This window comes from Onychostruthus taczanowskii, unplaced genomic scaffold, assembly GCF_017590055.1.
Source record: "Onychostruthus taczanowskii isolate IOZ18803 unplaced genomic scaffold, ASM1759005v1 scaffold6, whole genome shotgun sequence".
NCBI lineage: Eukaryota > Metazoa > Chordata > Aves > Passeriformes > Passeridae > Onychostruthus > Onychostruthus taczanowskii.
Window position 1 is genome coordinate 4,745,421 of NW_024503679.1, and position 22,719 is coordinate 4,768,139.

The window sequence follows — 22,719 nt, forward strand, 5'->3', positions numbered from 1 at the left end:
TGGGTGTCAAGGAGTAATGTAAGTGACTTGAGCCCTAGTCTAAAGTCCAGTTTGACCAGGCTCTTTCAGTCATGATTAGCTGGATGCTTGTTAAGGTTTATAAGTATTTGTATATTCTTTGTACTGCTTTGTACATAAATATACTGGCATTTTTCAGAGTCTGGGCAGCCCATCTGTGGTAATGGACTGGTTGAACAAGGAGAACAGTGTGACTGTGGATACAGTGACCAGTGTAAAGATGATTGCTGTTATGATGCAAACCAACCAGAAGATAAAAAATGCAAGTTAAGACCAGGCAAAAACTGCAGGTATTGTGCATATGTGTTACACTACTCTTTAATTTTGGGCATTTATTACGGCTTTAATGGGGATTTCAGAATCAGAATCTGCTTACCTGCATCTTTATAAAAGTGATTTTGTTTAAAATGCTTTATGCGATGAGTGAGAAGTACATAAGCGTAATTATGCTATAAGAAAAAATATTTTCAAGGCACAATTGATTAGGACAAATCAGAAATTTGATGAGTGCTTGAGTAGGTTTCAGGATGAATGGTCTGTTTGGAATGGTTCATGCTTTTTCTTGGCATCCACAGTCTGTGTTTGTTTGCAGCCCCAGCCAAGGCCCGTGCTGCACTGCCCAGTGTGATTTCAAATCGAGGACAGACAAGTGTCGGAATGATTCTGACTGTGCTAAGGAAGGAATGTGCAATGGTGTCAGTGCTCTCTGCCCAATATCTGAACCCAAAGAGAACTTCACAGTGTGCAACAGGAACACACAAGTTTGCATAAAGGGGGTATGGTTTTTACAATCTTACATAGCTGCTAATGTGGTTTATGGCAGTGCACTGCATTGTGAATTGATGTGGTTTCTGTACTTACTGCACAGGAGTGCAGGCTCAGTCTCCTTTTCTGTACAGATGTTTGATTTATTGGTGTCAGTCAGAATAACAGTGAAGGTACATCAAGGATTAAGAAGTGCATAACAAATCCCAAGGTAGCAGTACTGTCTGAGAAAGTCACACTTAGAGTTTTTTGTAAAAATCAGGATTATGAAAGTGTTTTATTTTCTAGTGCCACCTTTTCACTTTTCTTCAGTCTTGGTCAATAATTCTGTTGTCTTACAAAACTGGATATACTGTCAGTAGAGGTTGAATTTGGCTTATTTGCAATACACAGTTTCTCCAGATATGTACATATAGCACTGATGTGCAAGCATATGGAATTACAATGATTCTGAACTGCAGTTAGTTTCCTGGGTTAAAGAGAACGTGGTAGTTGCCATAAAATATTGATGGGAAGTCTCATAAATTGATCTGTGTTTGCTTGGAAGCAAACACAAGCAAAAATCATTCTCTTTAAGACCTGTAACTTGTTGTGCTCTAAATTTGTTTTCCACAGTCCAGGATTTTAATCAAGTACTGCTTGTAATATTTTTCAGCTAATTTATAACCATCTTAAAGATAGAGGAATTGTTTTCATATAGTTACTGATTTTGAAACAAAATTATAAATAAATTGAACTTGGAGTTTGAAGGATCCTGACATAGTGAAATTAAATACAGAATCTTTTCTGCCATTAATTTTTTATTATTTTCCAAGAGAGATATTTGTGTATAGATGTGTAAGATTTATTTTTCTAACCATGATTTTGAGTAGTCATGTTTCAGCGTGAACTGTGGTGCTGTGGGTGTTTTGCAGGGTACTCTCAGGTTATAAAAGAAGATACTGTGTTAAAAAATAAAATCAGCAAATCACGTTTTTAAAAACTAGAAAATATGCCAAAATATTGTCATTGAATAACTGTAATAATTTTTTGCTTATGAGAAAAAAAATTGAAGCAGTTGATTTACTGATAAGCATCTTTAGAGCTATAATTATGCTTTCAGGTATTAATTGTTAATATCTTTTGTAATGTCAGTATACTTAGAAGTGAAATTGATTTTAGTGTTGCTGTGCTTTTGTCTCCCACAGCAATGTGCTGGCTCTATCTGTGAGAAGCATGGCTTGGAGGAGTGCACATGTGCTAGCTCAGATGGCAAGGATGATAGAGAACTGTGCCATGTCTGCTGCATGAGAAAAAGTAAGATTTACCTGAATCATGAGTGTAAATAGAGCAGGAACCTGCCCATGGTGTTTGCACTTGAGTTTTTGTTAGCTTTGAGAGCATTTTGTTCAAACATGGTTTCAGACAGACATTGCATTGCACTGTGTAGGAAATAAACAATACATTCTGCGTTTTTACAGATTATTAGAGAAGCATTTTGATCAATTAAACACTAGGGTGGGTATTCATGCACGGATGTTTTAATATAATAATGGTTTGATGAATTTGTGTTCACTTTTCAGTGGACCCAGCTACGTGTGCAAGCACAGGCTCGAGCCGATGGCAGGAATATTTTCATCTGGAAACCATCACTTTACAACCTGGATCTCCCTGCAATGATTTCAAAGGCTACTGTGATGTGTTTATGAGGTGTCGGCTAGTGGATGCTGATGGCCCTCTAGCTAGATTAAAGAAAGCAATTTTTAATCCAGAACTATATGAAAATATTGCAGAATGGATTGTGGTAAGTATATTTTTATATTACAAGTCTAATACGACATGTTCTTGGTAATCAAGATTCACAGCTGATAAGTGTTGATATGCAGAGTGCTTCAGCATTCTTCAAAGTATAATTAGCCCTTGTTTTACTAGATTTACTGTAAGCACCCTGTGTGCAACAAATACGATTGCTAGATTGAAGGAAATTGAAACAAACATATAACAAACAAATAAATAGGATCTGTTAATAGCTCTATTCATTCACATTTTTAATTTACTATTTTTTCATGTTTTGACTCTTCATATTTGAATGGTCTGACTTCTTTTAAGGAGCTAAATATTTTGATCTTTAGCATTTTATTGTGCTAGATGTCACTTATAATAATAATATACTGTAAGAGGAGCTAGAGTGAAACACCCTTGGAGAGCTGCATAGGCAGTTTTGTGTAAGCTGTTGATTGTTTTAGGCTTACACAGCTCTGCTGGAGTGTGTCTTCTGTGAAGTACCCTTCTGATACTAGCATGGAAGTATTGGGGTTTTTCTGTGGAAGAACTTTGGGGACCTTTCTTTCAAATCTTAGGCTGGATATTCTTGGTGATGTTTCAGAAAGCTTTTTGATTTCAGAAAGTTTGACTTCTAAAACACAGTGAAAAGCCACATTCAATGTGCTCTGTCTCTGTGCATGTGTGCCAGCCCCCACACAATCTTTTTGTTGTTGTGGTTTTGTTTTTTAGGCTTATTGGTGGGCAGTGTTACTTATGGGAATTGCATTGATCATGTTAATGGCTGGCTTCATTAAGATATGCAGTGTTCATACTCCAAGCAGTAATCCAAAGTTGCCTCCTCATAAACCACTTCCAGGTGAGTAATGCAGCTAATTACAGAGATAGGTTTTCTCCTCAGTGTTTAGTTCTAACGAGAAATTTCAGGTATTTAAACCTACAGTTCTCAGGCTGGCACTGTGAAACTACAAATGGAATTGATGCCAGTGAAACAATTAATGAAAATCTAATTCTTGTCTTATTTTCCTATAACATAATATGCAATGAGAAGAAAGCTTTAAAGACTTTTTCTAGCATCAGAGTTCCTTTATTTCCTATTCCTTGCTACATTTTGTAAGAATTGGCCTGTTTAAGGAAGTGCTGTTGAGATACTGAGGTTACTGCATGCAGTTACTCATCTAGTTAAAACTTTGCAGGTCTAAATCCAAAGCCTTCCAGACAAATAGCTGTATTTAATTTGCATGGCCAGGGCAACTCTTTTGGAAATAACTTAAATTAATTTTAATGATGGCTACTTTTCTTTGAAACAGGCACTTTAAAAAGGAGGAGACCACCACAAACCACTCAGCCCCCACAGCGGCAAAGGCCCCGGGAGAGTTATCAGATGGGACATATGAGACGCTGACTGCAGCTTTTTGCCTTGGTTCTTCCTAGTGCCTACAATGGGAAAACTCACTCCAAAGAAAACCTAATAAGTCATTGTCCCCAGTCTAACTCTCAAAAATTGAAGAGGAAACAAAAAAAAAAGCATGATGTGCCCTCAAAACAAGTGGAAGTGGTTAATTTTTAATGAGAGAATCTTCCAGCTCAAAAAGAAGAAAAGTGTTTTTCTTGAATATTTTTAATTTACTGGCACAAAGTCCTAGCATATCATGATTCTTTCCCCCTTCTGTGCTCTTCATTGCTGCATTTTCTTCACTTGCAGGCAAATATGGCTGTAGTAAAACTTTTACTCAAGAATTGAGAAAAAGATCTATTTTTCAACTGCCAGACAAGGCTAGGAAGCTAGACCACCTCAGCATTGGAGACATTACTTGTCAATGTATATACATTGTTATATGCAGACATGTATTTCTAACGTACACCCGTACTTGTGTGCAATTGTAAACAAGAGAATTGCAATATGGATGTTTCTTTGTATTATAAAACTTTTCCGCTATTAATGAAGAAATTACTGTTTAATTGACATACTCAGGATAACAGAGGATGATGGTGTGTAGTGGTCAAGGGTCCTGTGATGCTTTACACAGCAATTTTGAATCCAATCACACTTTTTTTATCATTATCAAAGTTGTTTCAAGCACTCATTTCATCTTTATCCAACAGCTGTTAAGATTCAGCATACAAGCCTGGATGGTCTTAGACAGGTTTTAACAGGTGTTCTGCAAATTTTGCAAATGTCAGAATGTTTCAAAAATGTTTTACGTGTCTTCCTTGTAGCTCAGCATAAAGATTTTTAATTTGTCTGATTATTCAGTGAAATAATGAATAGTTAGATCAAATATTTCCATACTTTATTAGAAAAATTTGCCTGTTATTTAATTTGTTTTAAAAATTGCAACCACTTTATTTGGGCTGTTCAGTTATTCTTACAGTTTGGTAATCAAGTTCATGTTCTAAGGGATGTGGAAAGGAAAAAAAAAGTTGTAGTTTTTTATTTTCTTTTTTAATTTATCAGGTGTTTGGATAACTTTTCAGCATGATACTGTTGATTGATAACCACTAAAGTAGAGTGATTTGCCTGGCTACTGTGGCAGAGTTAAAACTGTAGTTAGGACTACCAATCTCCCCACATTTATACCAGTAGTGAAGTTCAACAGCACAATGTCCCATTCCAGAGTTTTTATGACGAATGTAAATAATTGGCATTTTTGAAGATGAATAAAAGATGTCTTAAGGTGCTTACTGCTATGCAGGAGATGAAAGGGGGCATTACAAAATGTTTAAGCTTGTGATGTATTTATTGCTTGTTTTCCAAAAGCACCAAGCTAATTAGAGCTGCAAATGGCTATAATTTTCCTGGCTTTGCTTAGGAGAAAATTTACTAAGGGTTGGACAGGCTTCCTTTGTTTTTGTTTTTTTTTTTTTTTAATTTTGTTTTGTTTTTTAAGAGTATAAGGTTTACACAATCATTCTCATAATGTGACGCAAGCCAGCAAGGCCAAAAATGTTACAGAATATAATGGGATCTCTTCCTTGTAAACTTGTACAGTATGTGGTAACTTTTTCAAAATACAGCTTTTTGTACATGGTTTAGAGACAAATTTTGTACATGAAACCCCAAGTCCAATAGACTATATAAATAATTCTAAATGATCTTAACTAGTTAGAAGTGTATGTAGTTGCTTTTAAGTCATTTTAAATACATTTGTTTTAAGACTGTGCAAAGATTGGAAGTGGGTTTGCATTTCTAAAATGGTGACTTTTATTCAGCAAGAGTTCTTAGTAACTTCTTGAGTGTGGTAGACTTTGGAACATGTAAATTTTTTGCCTGTAATGTTATCCTGTGGTAGGATTTTGGCAGACAAATGCTGCCCTATTTTATTTTGAGTCTAAGTTAAATGTTTTTTGAAAACAGAAATGTGCACTGAACTCTCCACTGCAAGTCAAGATGTGGTAAAGCCGAAAGGAAGTTCAAGACAATGAAACAGAAATACTACTGTCGATTTCATGTCCACTGTGTTTTATACAGTCTCTTTTTTGTTCACTTTGGAAATTTTTACTAAAAAATGCAAAAAATAAAGTATTGTGCAAAGATATGTAAGGTTTTTTGAAACTTGAAATGCATTAATAAATAGACTTGATGAAATCATCTTCTGAAGATCCATTTACTTCTTGAGCCCTGAAAGCAAAGAGGAATACACAGATTCCACTTTGCTTGATTTTTGGCTTTTAATGTCATGCCAATGTAGTTGTACTATCTCTGTCAAAGTGTCCCTCTCAATTTTAACATCCTGCAGTTCTATGTAAGAATAAATGTGTTTGTGTAACCTGTTTAGGGAAAGCCATGAAATTAATTTTAAATTACTTACATGATCGCAGGAATAAAACTTTTCTTACCTCCAAAATGAAAAACTAGTTGCTGGTGGGATGTTGAAGCCTGGCATCATCATTACTGATGGATACCTTTGGCAGTATATTTGGAAAGGAATATTTGAATTAATATACAATACTCTGAATACACAGTTGGTGGATGGGAGTTACAGAAAAGGCAAATGTGCTTTTTGCATGGTGTTTTAAAGCTGCTAAGCTGGGTCTCTGGGTTTTTGTGTGTGTTGTATGGCTGATTTAAGTGATAAGACTGCTTTTCAAAGCCAGGTCCTGCCAGTGAGTCTTCCATTCTTCAGGCTGTTTATTGAGAGTGGCCTGCTTGGACATCTGTTTCCCGAAGTGAGCAGGGTGGACTTTGATGTTATCAAAGCATACTCAAAGTTCCTTCCTCACAATGCTCCCCCCACCACCCCCAGCACTTTTTATAGAAGTGCTCCTGTAGCTAAATAGCACTGTCTGTGCAAAGGGCATTAAAAGAAAATCCCTTGGAGCAGAGCCCTCCTGCAAATCCTCATCGAGGTGGTGGTGGTTGTGTTTAAACCTCTGTAAGAACACAGCCCAGAGGGGTGGAATAATGCCTAAGCAGCTCAAATACAAGTTGCCTGTATATTTTAAAGTATAAGTGAAACAAATCAGTACATAATTTTTCTAGCAAATATTTGACATAATCTTCTTTGTACCTATTAATTTATTAATCTTGCATTTTTAATGATCAGTTATTAAATGTATACATTCACCTCATGTAGAAGCATACATAGAGTAGTCAGAATGGTGTGAGCATGGCAAAGGCACCAAAGTCCTCTTGAGCAACGAAACTTTATACCATACCATACCATTGATGTAATTTGGGTTTTAATGAGTGTTCCAATATTTCTTTCAGGAAACACACAAAAAGGAAGGAAGAGGCTTTTATTTCTGAACATTGGAAGTTCATTATTACAGAGAGGTGATGAAAAGGACAGCAGCCATTCTGTCACTCAGCTGTGTGTGCTCTGACAGGAGTAAGCACCTGGTGGCTTCCAAGGTCTCAAGTCAGCTGTATGGAGTGAGACAGGAGTAACTCCAATGAGCACAAAGTAAGGCACCACCTTAGGCACTTGAGATTGTAGGTGTGAATTCAGTTTTATTTCAGGCATGGTGAGACTGAATGTATTACAGCTTGGTCTTTATTCCATGTTTATATCAGAAATTAGTGTAATGGCTGTCAAAACAGGGACAGAATTTGTTTGTGAAACAAACAAATGATTTTGTGAAAAATGGCATCAGAAGAAGTATCCTCATAGCTGCAAGAGTTAACATACTGACTGTTCTTTTAATTTTCCTACTTGCCTTTTTAAAACCTTTCAAGCTGTCTTATCTGAGGATATACCATCTTCACTTAGTTGAGAGCTGGAGAATGTTTTTTCACAAACAATAGAAGTCATCAAACGCCCATTTCTTGAGTTTCAGCACAACGTAGACACCTGAACCTTCTTCCACCTGCTTTTCCTGAAGTAATGCCTGATTCTCCTGAAGTTTAGATCCCTTTATCAGCCTCCTTACCAAGAAAGTGATAGTCATTTGCAAGAAATGCCAATTTTGATGTCTGAAATGTTTCTTAAGAGTGTAGTTTCTATACTGCTGGAGTACAGCCCAATTCTTTTTAGCCTTTGTCTCTTGCTTCGTCATCCTTCCAACTTGTTCTGAAAAAATTTTTTTGAGGAGTAGGGATAGGATTTGGTTCAGAAAGTTTACAAAATTCATAGCTTAGAAAGTTGGTGATAACTGATGTAAATGCAATTTCAGTGACAGTATTAAATTCTCTAAATAGACAAGTATTTGATGAAAAAACAAAATCCCAAACCGAATTAAGTGGCAGGTCTTCAGTAGCTTTCTGCAGAAGCAACAATTCAATTCTAGAAACAATCTAGAGAGATGCCAAATTTGTGTTAGCCACACATACTTCTCTCTCTGTTTACTTTCATTTTCCATTGTGCTTTGGAACCCTAAAATGGCCACATTGTCATTTGTTCCTTGCCTGTCATTGTGCAGGACATGGTTCATTGTAACTTCAATGCCCCTAAAAATGCTCTCACTGGGTCTCTAGCAGTTGAGTCCTTCCAGTGGATTATAGCTACTGCAAAAGTAAAAAATCAAACAAAAGGCCTTGGTGCTTACCTAACTCGCTCACATACTTTTGGCTGAAATTTCCTTTTGTGTAAGTTCCTGATTTGACTCAGCTATTGTACTTCAGCAATTGATTCTTAACACAAACACAGAATGTATTACTGAGCTCTCACAAAATAATTATGTTGCAAAATTTAAATATTCAACATAGCAACCTGAAGCATGAAATTTATCACTTAAATTGTAATTTTTGACACAGAAGGTGGAAATACTTTTATGTTTAAAAAACCAGTTTGCTTCATTGAACAGAAGATTTCAAACCACAAACCTTTGTTTTCAGTCAAGAACAAGGATACTTTTGCATGGAATTTGTATTTAAATAGATAAATATTTATCTAATCAAGATGCTACTCCTAGGAGCCATTTTAAATATTGGAACAGTTTCTGTACACCTCGGGATGGACAACAATTGTCATTTGAGATCTAGGTCTACTTCAGTTCCTGTTGTAGTTTGTGAGCTTTTCTGATTCTGTATTGAGTATTCCTGTTTGTTTAAAGGGATGGTAGTTATTGAAAACAGCTTGTAAAAGGAGTTAAATTCTGAAAGGCTGGCAGAGATACCTGCATTCCACATCTGATCACTGTTCACTGCTTGCAGGATCTGCTCAGCTTGCTCATTTGTCGGGCAATCTAAATAAATCCCACTTTATTCCTGATAACACCTGGATATTTTGATTAAAAATTCCCTGCAATATTTTGGTATTAAAAAATATGCTTTGCTTCAAGTCTTAGCACTTTCTTGCACATTTTTTTGCCACTTAGAGAACATTTAACACAAATTACATTCAAAATTCAGAGTTCAAGAAACCTTGATTTTTAATTACTCTTGTGCTCAGCATTAAAGTGACAAATGAATACACATATATTGATTCCTGTTTCAGTATGCACAAACCATAGAATAAAAGCAGTCTGAGACAATAATGTTCCTTTTTGTTGTTTATATTCTGACATAGGAAACAAGAGAATTGTGTATGTTTCACCTTACAAAGTTTGTTTTATGCTTTGAAGTTGTTTGACGGTTTAAGCATTTTCATTTATTCTGGCAGTTTCAAGTCATGCCAAAATCTGGTATACAGAGATTTAGAATCTAAAAATCTCAGACCTTACCTGAATGGCTAAATATGATTTAAATGCAAAAAATTAACTGAACTTAGTTGTGCTAGAATTTTGTGCAGTATACTAAGCATCATGCAAATAATTAAAGTGCTAGTAATTTAAATCAGTTCTTTAATTAAAATAGTTAAATTGCAAAGCATTTTCAGAGAACAAGGTTCGTTATAGAATTTTTAGATGATGCTATTATTGGGGTTTTCATATGGTTATTACAGCTCAAACATTTTCTATTTTATATCTATTTGGTAGTAATTTCTTTTATGAACTATTTCATTTTCCCTTCATTAGGAAATAATTTAGCAAGGTTTTAACTGATAGTTGTAACTATTAATATTTCAATATATTTACCATGAAATGAAATTTCTTTTTTTCCCTTCAATCCAACAAAATTAAGTTTTTCAAAGGCTTACAACAATGATTTTGTCAAATAATATTTTTATTTCTGGTGAGCAGATTTTTTTTCAGATTTTAAACAGTTGAAAATTGACGGTTGCCTTGATGAAGCTGCTCACTGATCATTTTCAGAGTATGCTCTTAGATGAACAAAGAGCATATTTCAGCTTACTGTCGGATGACAAAAACTAAATATCTTAATGTATTTTTTCACCATCTCTGAAACTGCTAGGATATTTGATGCAGCTGTGAATTTTTAGAACATTTTACCAGATGTATCATATTTTGAATATTTTGGTGAGGAGTTGCCTTTTTGTGTTCTTGCTCATTTTCTGTTTTGTCCCTGGAAGAGATCGTCACACCTCACAAATATCTTCTCTTGGGATGGATGAAGGTGAACGTTGTCAATGCTTTGGGGGCAAAATGTGTATCTGGAAAGAAAAGACAGCATGTGAGTACAATGTTGGTTAGAAAGCATAATGTTAGGAGATGCAGCTCTGCCAGTAAGAGTTGTTCCACAGGAAGTCTGCACCAGTTGTGGTGGTAAGAAGGGGAATGTACCAAGGAAAAATTGCCTTCTAGCACTGAGCCTCAGTTAAAGGTAAGGTGCTTTTCTCATTAACCTTAATTAAACTGCTCAGTTAAAATTTCTCAAAGGATTAAAGCAGTGAGAATTGTTATAAGTTTTTTTATTCTGTCTTCTGGCTGAAGTTCCTCTGCATGAGTAGGCAGTTTCAAATGTGTTAGCATTGCTGTATGTAGAGAACAAGGCTGCTCAGACGTGGTGATCCAGCTTCAAAGCAATAAACAGGGGAAAGAAGAACACCAAAAATAATCAGAGGACTGTGTAGTACAGCACATGATCCTTCTAATGAGTGTTTTCAAGAATGGTGAGGCTGAGTTTCTCTAGGAAGTAAGTATTGAAAGTCAAATAATAAAAACTTGGCATATTTTTTGTAAGTAGGAATCTGCATATTTCACAATGTTAATGTTGAAATCATTATTTATCTTGCATAGTATGTTGTTTCATTGAAATTTCATATGGTCCTTATGAAGTGAGGTAATTAATTACATTCATTGGTGTGACCACTGGGGCTCACATGCTTGTGTTTGAACTGGCATAACCTGGGTGCCAAACACCTGAGAAGTTACTGAGTGCTCTCATTACACTTACTTTTGCTGTGTTTCCCCTGCTTTCGCTCTTATTTCCTTCACTATAAGTCCTGGTCGATGGGTGCCCTTTGTCCACGGTATTATGGTTTGAAATGTGTCCCAGATATTTCCCCAAAGTGGAGGTAATTCCCACTTGAACTTGATCATTATGATGTCACCGATGTCAGTGTCCAGGGTGATGAGAAAGGAGTAGGTTTTATTCCCAGTAATACCTTCAGCTCTACAGAAAACAAGAATAATGTTGTCGTAATTATTATGAATTAAAGTGAAAAAAACAGGATTTTTTTTCCTCTGAAAACCAGAGAAAGAACTATGTTTGCTTTTCCAGGGACAAAGCATTAATATCTCAAGAATGTTCTTCCTTCAGGTGCAAAAAAGTGATGAAATATGACAACATGCTAGGAAAGAAGCAGAAGTGGCAGAAGCTTGAACAGCTGATGAAGCAGTAGTGGCTTCTGACAGCAAAAGAAAAGGTGTCCCATAATAGCATCTATGTTACAACTCCTGCCTGCTAGAGCAAATACTGACCTACACTCTTGCCTTTGCTTTCATTAATACACATAGTGTCCATCGTGATAAATGTCCAGAATTCTTCCTTAATTACAGCTGATTTTTTCATTTGTGTTTTAATTGATTATACCTCCCTGTCTTAGCTATAGGATGGACCAAAGCAAGTGGACAGAAAAATTTCCACATTTACTGTTTGTATCCTAACAATTTTTTTCTGCACAAACTGCATCATCATTGTAAGAACTCATGACTTTCAGGGAGTATGAGTGAAGAGAGGACAAATTCCAGTTCATGTTCACTTAGCTGTACTAAACCATTTCCCTCATAGCCTGATTATCAATGTGGTATGATAATACAAATTGTCCCATGCATCTTTTGTCACAATTACATGTGATACAATACTCACAGTGGGATGTGCAGGTTTTTAGCATCTGCCTTAGTCCCTGTCAGAGCCATGGTGAAAGCTGGGTCTATCGGCTTGCCTTGGATTTCATTGATGATGTGGATCTTGAACTGATAATGATACACTGTAGGAAGGAAGAATTTCCAAAAAGTGGCAAAATGAATGGTCAAAGAATCAACAGATTTCTTGGGCAAAAGAATTTTGCCTTTCAGAATAGAAAGTTGACTGTTATTTCATTTTATTTTTCAAGCTAATTTGTTGAAATTAAAACCTTGTCATTTTCTCTGGTTGTTGCTGTGCTGTGTAATCTGTTAGCATTTGTGGCCCTGTTGCTTTACTTAAAGGATGGAGAAAAAGGTAATCAGTGTTGAGTTTCTTTTTGGGATAAAACATTCCTCCATGGGAAATATTTCAGCTTTTCTGAAGTTTGGTTGGCAGAATTTCTGGCAAGCCCTCTGTCTAGTGACCAGGCAAATCCTTGTGACTGGGCATGACTAGAGATGTATGATACAGATCAAAGACCTTATGCAATGTGGTCAGGCTGTTTCTCTGATCAACTGGAAAATTGCCCTGCAAAACAGATGACTCACAAAATTTCCTTGACTGCATAATGATAGGTTGTGCTTAACACACATCTGTTAACAATGTAATTAATGCTTCAAGGTCTGGGAAGTTTCTAGAACAACACTGTTTAGGAAAGTCTGAACTGAGTATTGTCAGCATGAAAAATGCCTAAGAAGTCATCAGTTTAATATAAAAAGAAAAGTAAAGTTTAAAGTAAAAAGAAAACCCCAACAACACAGATTTCAAGCATGTGCATACAGATACTGTCAGCCACATTTGAATGTCCAGAGCTCTTCTATCTGGTCATTCTTCCAGCAACTTTCTAGACAAAACTGATAGATTTAGATATGAAGGAACATTACTGCATGCTAGTTTTTGAATAGAACCTCTTTACCCACTTCAGTCTTCACTACATCTGAGAATGGCTCCCCACACCACTAATGGAATCATCTTTTTATGCACATGCACAGATAGATAGTTGTTGGGGGTTTTTTGTGCAGCTCAGAGTGCTCATGATGGAAAGTATTTGCTGGAACAGCTGTATCCTTTCATTGTTTTATAGTTGTTGTATAGTTAGTGAACAATCTATTTTCTTTGGAAAATGTGTCCCTCAGTAGAAAACAAAATGGCTGATTCCGAAACATGATGAGGACCAAGGCAGAGGGTTGTTTACAGATCACTTTTATAACTAATCTTTCTCTGGGTTTTCTCTCTGTAAAAAATGATTTTTCAGTATATGATCAGACACAGCCTAAGGTTTTGCTGTGATTATGGTGCTTACTTTAAGGAAAAACCATTAAAAAACTCAGAGTCCCATCACAGCTTTATTACAAATGTGTAACAAACTGGGGGTTTTCTTTGAGCTGGACTGATATATGCTCCAGAATATAATGTCATTAGCTTGAAAATTAAATGTTAGATTTTGTGAAGACACAAAGGATTGTGAAGTGTAATGTTGAGTTTCTCAAACTTCTTCTCTTTGTGCTTCTCGCATAATTTTCAAACATTTTTTTTAAAAAAGGCATTACCAAGATGACTTTGTAAGCATCTTCCCATAGTTGCCGCTTTGTTTGGGAACTTCTGTGAAAGGAGATCATTGTCTGAGGTACTTTATCCACATATGTGCCAAGGATGGTTTTTTATGCAAAACCAGTTCTAAGCATAAAAATGCAACATGTTTAATTGCAATCAAAGCCAATAGGACAGAGATATTCTACCCCAGAGAGGAACACAACCCAGTGATCACATCTCCATGCCCCGGTGTGGGAGCAGCGGGCATCCCGGAGCCTGTCATTCTCTGGTTCTGATGAGGACCTGATCCTGACTGTGCTGGAGCACGATAACATCAGGAACTAGACACAGCCTCTGGAGTTTTAAAATCTACTCACTGAGCTATTTTAAACAGTATTACAAAGAAATTCAGCAGGTTCAGCTGCTGAAGTATCATTCAGGGCTCTGCAGATCCCTCTGGAGTCATCACTGAATATTTCACAGCTGTGCTAGTGGATGACTTCCAAAATTATTTTAAAAGTATCCGAATTTTTGTATGGTTTGGTTGTTGTTTTTTGGTGGTTTTTTGTTTGTTTGTTTGTTTGTTTGTTTTGGGGTGGATTTTTTTGTTTTGGTTTGGTTTTTTGTGTTTTTTTAAATCTGTGATAATGTATCTGAGTAACTGGGCACTGTGGGGAGACCAGCTATATAATACAAACCGCCTTTTAAAGCTTTTCTCCTCATCCCTTCAGTGTCCGTGCCAGGCTGCACGAACATGCGAACCCTTCCCAACGCCAAGGCCCAGGCCGAGGGCAGGCGGGGGCAGAGCCCTCCAGCAGGACGGAGGCTCTGGCCCGGCACAGCCCCGGCAGCCGCTGCGGGGTGCGGGACTCCCGCGGCCGGGGCTGTGGCGGGGACAGGCAGCGCCTCAGCCCGAGCGGAGCCTCTCCGTGTGCGTGTGGCCCCGGCCCGCGCCCTGCCCGCCCGGCCGCGCCGCTGCTCCCCACACGCCTCATGGCAGCCGGGGAGCGGCAGAGCCGGGCGCCCGGAGCCCCTCCACCGACAGCCCCTCGGGAGAGGACTGTCCCACATCGTCCTGCTTGTTCGCACTTTAAAAAGGTACATGAACGTTTCCAGTGGCGAGGGAACGTCTGCTTGACAGCAACAGTGGGCTCTGGCAGCCGAGTGCAACGGAGACTGGTAGGAAAGCCCTGCGCCCCCGGCAGGCCATGGTCCCTCTGTCTGATCATACAGCCAAAAATCCACACTGACTCGATAAAGTAACATAGGCAAAAGCCAGAGTGCCAGTCTTAATTTCACTGCTACACTTCAGCCTTGCAAAAGTCCGTGCTATTCTGTTCTCTGTCCATTGTTTGGAAAGTAGTAATTTATATGTCATTTCATGGTCTAATTGCGGATAAAATTTGAGCAAATGTGGAACAGGATGTTTTATAGGCCTCCCAGAGTAATTATGCAGCTTTTTTTTGGCTTGGCTGTATGCCTGCATATGTTCCAACAAACCTGCAGTCCAGTTGTAGGAAAACCCTGCAGATCAGGACCCTGGGCATCTGCGAGCCCTCAGCTCGCAGCGCCTGGGGCAAGCAGGCAGTGTGCTTTTTCCCACAGAAATGTGAGAGCCAGGATCTGGATGAAAGGGCATCAAGATGGCCTACTGGGATTCTCCGTTGTCTCAGCAAATTGATTATTCTCACAGATTTTATAAGCTTTAATGAATGAGTAAATAGGATCACAAAGCTTAGGCTCAGACTTCCGCTTTGTGATCAATCTGGACACTGTATAAAGTATTCCCACAAACCTTTGAAGGGCATATATGCTCTTGTTTTCAGAAAGAGTCGTCTGCTTTTGGGCAGTCTTTCCTTCCTGATGTTGTAGCCCAGGGTGTTACACCGGTTCTTCTTACAGCTGAGGCACAGTCCTTTGTTGAACGTGTTGATGTCGTTGCACCAGTAAGCTGTGCTTTGCTTGTCCTTGTGCAGCAGAGAGTCGATGAACAAATGAACTGACCTCTCATGGGCACATTTCACAGTTTGAGTGATGCCTGAAAAAATGCAACAACAAAATTTTACATGCCCCTGTTTCTTTTTACCATTTCAACTGCAGAGAAGTGCCATAGCCAACTATAAACAAGAAATTGTTTCCCCCCACACACCCCTACCCTTCGCATCATGGTTTTGCCTCAGAAATCATACATGGTAGCAATTTTTCTTTTGGGATCATTCAAAAATAGAATGGCTGAACTTCCATGATAATAAATAATTTTCTGCTTAAACTGCTCTAGCCTGACTGTATCAGACTTTAAATATGAACCTTGATTTCATTGTTCTGGCTGTTTTTGTCAGTGGCAAATTCAGCCTGAGTTGATGTGCTGTGTTTCAGATCACGCCACATTAAAATGACTGAACACTCTTGGATTTGGATGCTTAGGTAGCAACACCATATTTTGTTTCTATTAAACTGACCCACTCTTAGTGAATTGAATTTTTCTTGCAGTTACTGCTTGGAAAAAAGGAGCAAAATTTTTATTAAATGCAATAAAAATATTAAATAGGTCTGCCATTATGAGAAGTATCTTTTTATTCTTTAAGTGCTATCAAGGTACAAAAATTATTTTGTGCAAATGGGATGTATTACAATGGACTGCTGTATGTCTCTATTGATAAGCTTTGAGCTGATGCTTGGTTTCATGCTTGTCATGATTTATCTTCTAACAAGTAAGGCCCAGATTTAGGCATTGTATGAGGATAATTGAGAAATACTTCTGCAATGTCATGTGCTGGGTGAGCAGGGCTCATTGGGGGTTTTCAGTCCACACGTCTGGTTGTCACTGAACATCAGGACCTTTTTCAGTATCATGCATCAGTTTCTCTATAGGCTTGTGTTTAGGTACATTGCAAATAAGCTTCTATAAATAGAAGCTAGCCTGGAACACTGGCACTGGGGTCCTAGAGAGAGCATCATCTGTGCTGCCAAAGGACATGGAGCTGGGAAGAGGTGAGCTATGGAGGTGAGTAGTACAGACCTGTGTTTTATTTGATTTGAAATAATTAATGGCACACTAGACAAATCTGGCTTAATTAGAATAAATTTTCTCATCTCTCCTACTGCTGAAACAAATACCATTAAATTATTCAGAGGTGCTTGACAGCAGGATGCTCATGACCTCATTTTCAGGAGTGCTAGGCAGCTCAATTCCTTGCTGGAGTCAGTAAAACCAATATGAACGCAAGACATGTAAAAATTAGATAATTCATCTCTAAACAAGAAAATACCTTGCATATAAGGGTGATAATAATAATCCTTAGATGCTGTTTAAGACCACCATTATGTAGTTTCCCAGACAGACTCAGTACAGCTGCCCTGGTGCCTCCCACTCTGTGCCATTGGCTCTTACCAGCAATCCCCAGCTGTGCAATGTGGTTGTACACGTGCAGGATGTGACAGCCAGGCTGGAAGGTGCCTCCGTTGGGATAAAAGTCAAAATGAGCCACAGGCTGCTTGATGCCAACACTGAGGCCCATGTGCTGTTTAGTGAAGGTATGAATTGCATCCACAAAGTTTGCATCGTCTGGAGATAAACGGTCTGTTGGTGACATTCCTTCAAACAAGGGCCCGGCAGGGTCAAGGCCTGCAATAAATGCAAAGATTCCCATTGTCATGTAGTGCAGAAGGACTGTTCTACTGCTGTGAGCCTGTGATATATGTCTGAAAACAGGCAGCACCTGGTACTTTACGAGGTCTTTCTCTGATGGAAACAATAAGAAGGCTTGTCCCACAGAGGGTACATGGTTACACCTAAAGTAAACACAGGCACGGTAACAAACACTAACTGGGACCTGCACAAGGACACAGGCCCAGAGACAGACATGTTTGTCAGAGACAAACTGTGCCTGCTGCCAGTGGCACTTGAGGGACCTTGACGTAATTTTGTTCTCTCAAACTCTGGAGGTTGTATGTTCCAGAGGCCCTTTGGAAGACACCAGTCCCACAGCAAGATTGACTTTTAGCCCACATGCGGGACCTAAAATTTTATAAAGCTCCAGTAATTGTTTAAGAGCCCTCCGTGCCTGCTAGATTTTATTTATAATAATTCTTCAGCTTAAAAAATCTTCAAGGCAGATTATTGCAGTATTCAGAGAAATAATACTCCACTTAGGGAGTCTTGCTGATTTTTGTTTTCTGGACTTTTTTGCATGCTGGTCTTCTTCATTGGGAATTGATTTAGGAAGAGAACTTTGTGCTTAGTTTAAAGTTCATTCAGCTTTGAGGACAAGCTTCTAAATTTTATATTCTTCAGTTGGTATTGTGGAATAATATAGTTGCATAGATATATGACAAGACTAGTAACACAGGCAGCAAGTAGGGAAGGCCCACAAAGGCCCACATTTCTTTTTAGCTTCGATAACTTTTATCACTATCCGTGTTTGGAACTTATTGTTACAAGTCTGAAAAACTTTTGCTTAAGAATGCATGTAGCTGTTACAGTAAATAATGTGCTCTAAGTTTTTTTGTTTATCCATTTTCAAGGTGTTATGTTCTCATAAGGTTTGAGCAAGTAGTGCTGGGGAACTGAAGTCCTTCAGTGCATACACTGGTGTAATATCATGACATGTTTTGTAAAATCAGCTTCTTGGCATGCAGGCACTGCCACAAGGACTGATTGTGTAAGACACTGTGGTATGTGGCAATGAAAACAAGATCAGAATGGTGACTTCAAAGTACAGCCATGTGTATTTGCCTCGCTCCTAAGTCAGATTAAAGTAAAATGTTTTTTCTGATCACTTAAATGTAGCTGATGTGGGTCTTGTGTAAAATGCACTTCTGTTTTCATTTTGTTTGGGTTTTTTAAGCTGTCACTGTGCATTAGATGAGGTACTGTATATAGTGTATCAATAATATCATAAATGTATTTTCATTACACTCATAATTAGTACAGTTACAAAACATCACAGAAGGTTCAGAATGTCACTAGTCAATCAAGTGTTAGGGTTAACTTAGTTTACTTTAAGCACTACTAGGGGTACTCTGATGATATGCTTCTTGTAAAATGTAATCCAGAACCCTCATTTTTGCCACAGGGGAGCTGTTTTGAATTCACTCTTTGGCCACTGTCCTGCAATTGACAGCTCAAGCACAGTCGGACAATTTTCTGAATATATTTTTTAAATTACTCGCTAACAATGAACAGTATTTTAATGACTTTGGGTCAAGACAGTGGCCAAAGATCCAAGGTTAGTGGCTAACATTTAGTTTGTTACTGGGAATGGATAAGAGATAAATTTAAGCAACCTGCAGCTTGAGGCTTTGGTTTATGATTTCTAGTCCCTATGCTTGTGTATTCTGTATGATCTAATTTGGACTGAGGTAGGAAAGATCAAAGACAGAAATGCTATGAGACCTAATTTTCAAAAATATTTCTATTAAGTTTTCTAAATCTTAATTTCTAAACCAAAGAGATGAAACTTCTGAATTGTGCTGAATATTGCTATTCAACAGCTAGTTGTTGATATGGCATTGATATGTCAAATATCTTCATAACTTGATTCAGTTGCCTGTTACTTTTCTTAATGTTGTAAGTCTTTTACCTGTAATTCTTCCAATCTTTTTTGTACCATTGATAAAACTTCCAGCAAATCCTGAAACATGAGCTCCCAGGCTGTACCCAATTAGATGAGCATTGCTTCTGGAAAATTGAACAGATTCCTGAAAAATAGTGGCAACTTGATTTAGATGGTGAAATGTGAAGAGTAAACAGTGAAATATCTGTTACATACTAGGAATACTGTGAATTATAAAACAAGAAATTTGTATGCTGATGGTGGTCAAATGATGTGCATGAATCATTTAGTAAATTTGTATTGGATGAGTGTTATTCCTTGATTCTTTTTTATGCAGCAGGAAAATGCCACACATTTGGGCACTGCCACTTATTTCTATGCACGGAAAAACCATCAACACAGTGGAATTTTTCTTGTTGTTTGTTTTCAGTCATTTGATGCAGATGTTCACTGCCTTTTGTCGGCAGCATTTGGCTTTCCTGTGATTATAAAATGGATATCTGTTCTTTAACTGCAGGGTAAAATAATCCTCTATGAAAAGTGCCCTTATTTTTTTTTTTCCTGAGATACCAGCACAAGGCAAACTAAAGGGATCAAAATATTGCTCAGACATGTTAAATGATACAGCAGTGATATTTCTTGTACAAAGATGTGTGTCTGAGTTGTAACAAACCTATTGAAGCAGAATTGCTCTTCTTTCTACCTATGCTATGTGCATCTTAAGCATTTCACCTGAGCTGCAAGACTAAAAGATTATCTGACTTGTAAAGAAAAATGTGGCATATTTTGCTTGCAGGAAAGGCAAACCTCACTTTCAATGTCTTCGTGGATGTTGCCTGTCCTTGTGGAGTGGCTGTGCAGTCTCAACACCAATCTCTTCTGAAGATGAGGTGAAACTTGGCAGACTTCTTGTGAGAGACAGTTCTTAGAAATCACAAGATCTGACCAATTTTCTTGTCAGATGATACTGAAATGGATGCTATTGAGGCTGTTACTGATCATGCTCTATTCTTGGGAAAAGAGCACTAATATTTACTTATTGTTTATTCTTTATTAAAATGTTGTGCAGCACTACAGGTTTTGTTACATCCATTGAGAATCTTTGAAATAATTATCTGCCTGTAAGCAGGCAGAAGCATAGCAGAAGATAGTTGTGGGAGTTGGAATGAAGGGCTTTTAACTGTTAAACTCTGGAGAGTTGCTTCTCAATATGAGGAACATTTACTGGTTGGAGACACTCAGTGCTGTAAAAATTTATGGTATATTTAAATTCTGGAACACATCACAGTACAAGAGTAACTACCTACAGTACTGGAGCAAGGAGTAATTTATTCAAGCCTTGCTTTGTTTGTTGACACTAGGAAATCACAGAATGTCTTTATTGTTGACAATGTGGTGTGTCCTCCTGGGAACTGATCAAAGTCCACCATTTGATTCATTCAATAATTAAACAGCTTCAAAAAATTACTTTGGGCTCCAGCAAGTTAAATTATATTTGACCAAGAGATGAGTTTCTTCTAATATCACAATGAAAAATAGTGACTCTGACTTTCCTGTCTTCTCTTTTGTGCCTCTTGTCCCTAACAGGGTGTGGTATTTGCCAGCTTCTTCTAGCCCTGCCATTTCTGCTTAGGCCTTTAGTGGTATTTGCTACAAACCTTTCAGCCTTGCAGTAAATTTCTCTTCCACCTTAGTACTTTCATGTACTCAAAAATTCATTGTCAGGTATAGAAGTATAATTTCATTTCAGATTAAGTAGCTTAACGTTAGAGATTGATACAAGAGTTGCTTAGAGTTTCTAGTTCGTATGAGTGATTCTCATTCTGCTGTTTGCTTTCTGCTTCTTAAATTGTGCTGAAGACCCGTGATCCTCTGCAGACTCGGCTGCAGCCTTTTCAGAATCCAGCCATGGCCACTGCTCCCCATGTAGCAGGAGTTTTGATAAATAGTCACTGCATTAGTGTGGCTCTGTACTCACTGCTGCCTCCATGTCATCTGCTTTGTGAAGCATGTCTGTCCTCCTGAAAGGTCTCCCTTTACACTCTGGATCTCTAAGCCATTATTTTATCCTAATCTTTGGGAAACTGCAGCAAAAATCAGACACAGTGTTAGGACTGAATTCTGCATTAAAAGCAGAAGTTGAGCACAGATAACAAACTCATTTTCCTGTACTTACATCTTGCAAATGATGATGTCTGCCTGTTTTCTACATATGGAACAGTGTCAGCTGCCTACACACATGCTAATGGAAAAGTCAAAGTAGCAGGAAACTATCTCATCTCCAAAGATATATGAAAATATTTTCATAAACAAGACCAATTGCTTTTTCCTCCTGCATGATAAGATTTTTACAAAGTCATATGAAAGTTTATGGAAGAAAAACGTGCACTTCAGTAAAGAAATGTGAGTGATGGAAAAGAAAGCGTTAGAAAACATAGTATTTCAGAAAGGTTGTGAAAGTATGAGAACAAGTAAATGCATCTTTTCCCAGGGAAACGTGTTGGTGTGGCAGTTCTCACCTCCAGCCACTCCAGGAGCTGTGCTATCTCGTGTCCTGTGGTGCGTGTGTTCCGTACAGCAATGGGATAGTGCTGGTGAGCCAGTGTGAGCCAGTCTGCGATGATCACGTTCATTGGGTCATGATGAGACTTCAGAGCTGCTGCCATTTTCCAAATCCAGCTTTCTAATATCCCATCCACCTGTTACAGGTGAAAAAAACCCCAAACAATAAGAAAACCATTGTTATGGGAAAGCAGTCTCTGCCAAATATTTGTTGTGAAAAACATGAAACAAAAACCACAGTGTGAACGGGGACAGATTAATGCTGATAACTAGATTTGAGGGGCCCCAGCCTGCTTCAGTGCTGAGAATCTGTAGGTTTTGGTGGACCAAAAAAAAAAAAAAAAAAAAAAGAGTAATATAATAAGGGTATAACAGTGTATGTTTTGTTCTAGGAAGTCTTATAGGTGAAAATTATGTCCCCAAATACTTTAACTCATCCAGAGATAACTGGTTAAAAAGTACTGGTTGAAAGACAGACAGCAGGAAATGTCTGATTTCATTCAAGAGCAGCTATCCCTATAAGTATAAGCTAAAAAAAATTGGGAAACTGGAGGATTGCAGGCCAGCAGGCATTTGTCATCTCTAGCCATTCCATTTTGAGAGCTGCTTGTTTTGAGTCATTCTTTTTTGAATACCTGGGTACAATTTTCTTGCATTCTGATTTTATGGACTAGAATTATTATTTAATCAATCAGATTTAATTGTTATTCTCGTTGTATGTATTTCCTCAATTGATAAAACAGCCTTATTTCTTCTAGTGTATTAGAATTTGGGGGTCTCAGGTCTGGGTTTCCACACACACTCTTCTAAGAGTCCAACATCTCTGTACATTAAGTTAATGTGAATGATGAATTTCAATGGCAGCAGCTTCAGGCCCATAGGTTTTGAACATTT

General features: G+C 37.9%; 2 protein-coding genes across 3 annotated transcripts in view; one reads left to right on the forward strand and one right to left on the reverse strand.

Moving 5' to 3' along the window:
- ADAM10 (ADAM metallopeptidase domain 10) overlaps nucleotides 1-6,133 on the forward strand; it is a 41,933-nt gene extending 35,800 nt beyond the window's left edge. The window contains exons 11-16 of the mRNA XM_041418589.1: nucleotides 158-308; nucleotides 611-794; nucleotides 1,971-2,079; nucleotides 2,346-2,566; nucleotides 3,277-3,403; nucleotides 3,855-6,133. Coding sequence (XP_041274523.1) covers nucleotides 158-308; nucleotides 611-794; nucleotides 1,971-2,079; nucleotides 2,346-2,566; nucleotides 3,277-3,403; nucleotides 3,855-3,949 — 887 coding nt within the window. The 3' untranslated portion in view covers nucleotides 3,950-6,133. The remainder of the gene's footprint in view (nucleotides 1-157; nucleotides 309-610; nucleotides 795-1,970; nucleotides 2,080-2,345; nucleotides 2,567-3,276; nucleotides 3,404-3,854) is intronic.
- A 915-nt stretch (nucleotides 6,134-7,048) lies between these two features.
- The window catches only part of LIPC (lipase C, hepatic type), a 72,734-nt gene continuing 57,063 nt past the window's right edge, over nucleotides 7,049-22,719 (reverse strand). For both annotated transcript variants that reach the window (XM_041419005.1, XM_041419004.1), the window contains exons 4-10: nucleotides 21,783-21,962; nucleotides 19,291-19,408; nucleotides 17,100-17,333; nucleotides 15,504-15,746; nucleotides 12,137-12,257; nucleotides 11,222-11,440; nucleotides 7,049-10,478 (exon numbers count right to left, since the gene is read on the reverse strand). In XM_041419005.1, the coding sequence (XP_041274939.1) occupies nucleotides 10,373-10,478; nucleotides 11,222-11,440; nucleotides 12,137-12,257; nucleotides 15,504-15,746; nucleotides 17,100-17,333; nucleotides 19,291-19,408; nucleotides 21,783-21,962 (1,221 nt within the window). In that variant the 3' untranslated portion in view covers nucleotides 7,049-10,372. The remainder of the gene's footprint in view (nucleotides 10,479-11,221; nucleotides 11,441-12,136; nucleotides 12,258-15,503; nucleotides 15,747-17,099; nucleotides 17,334-19,290; nucleotides 19,409-21,782; nucleotides 21,963-22,719) is intronic.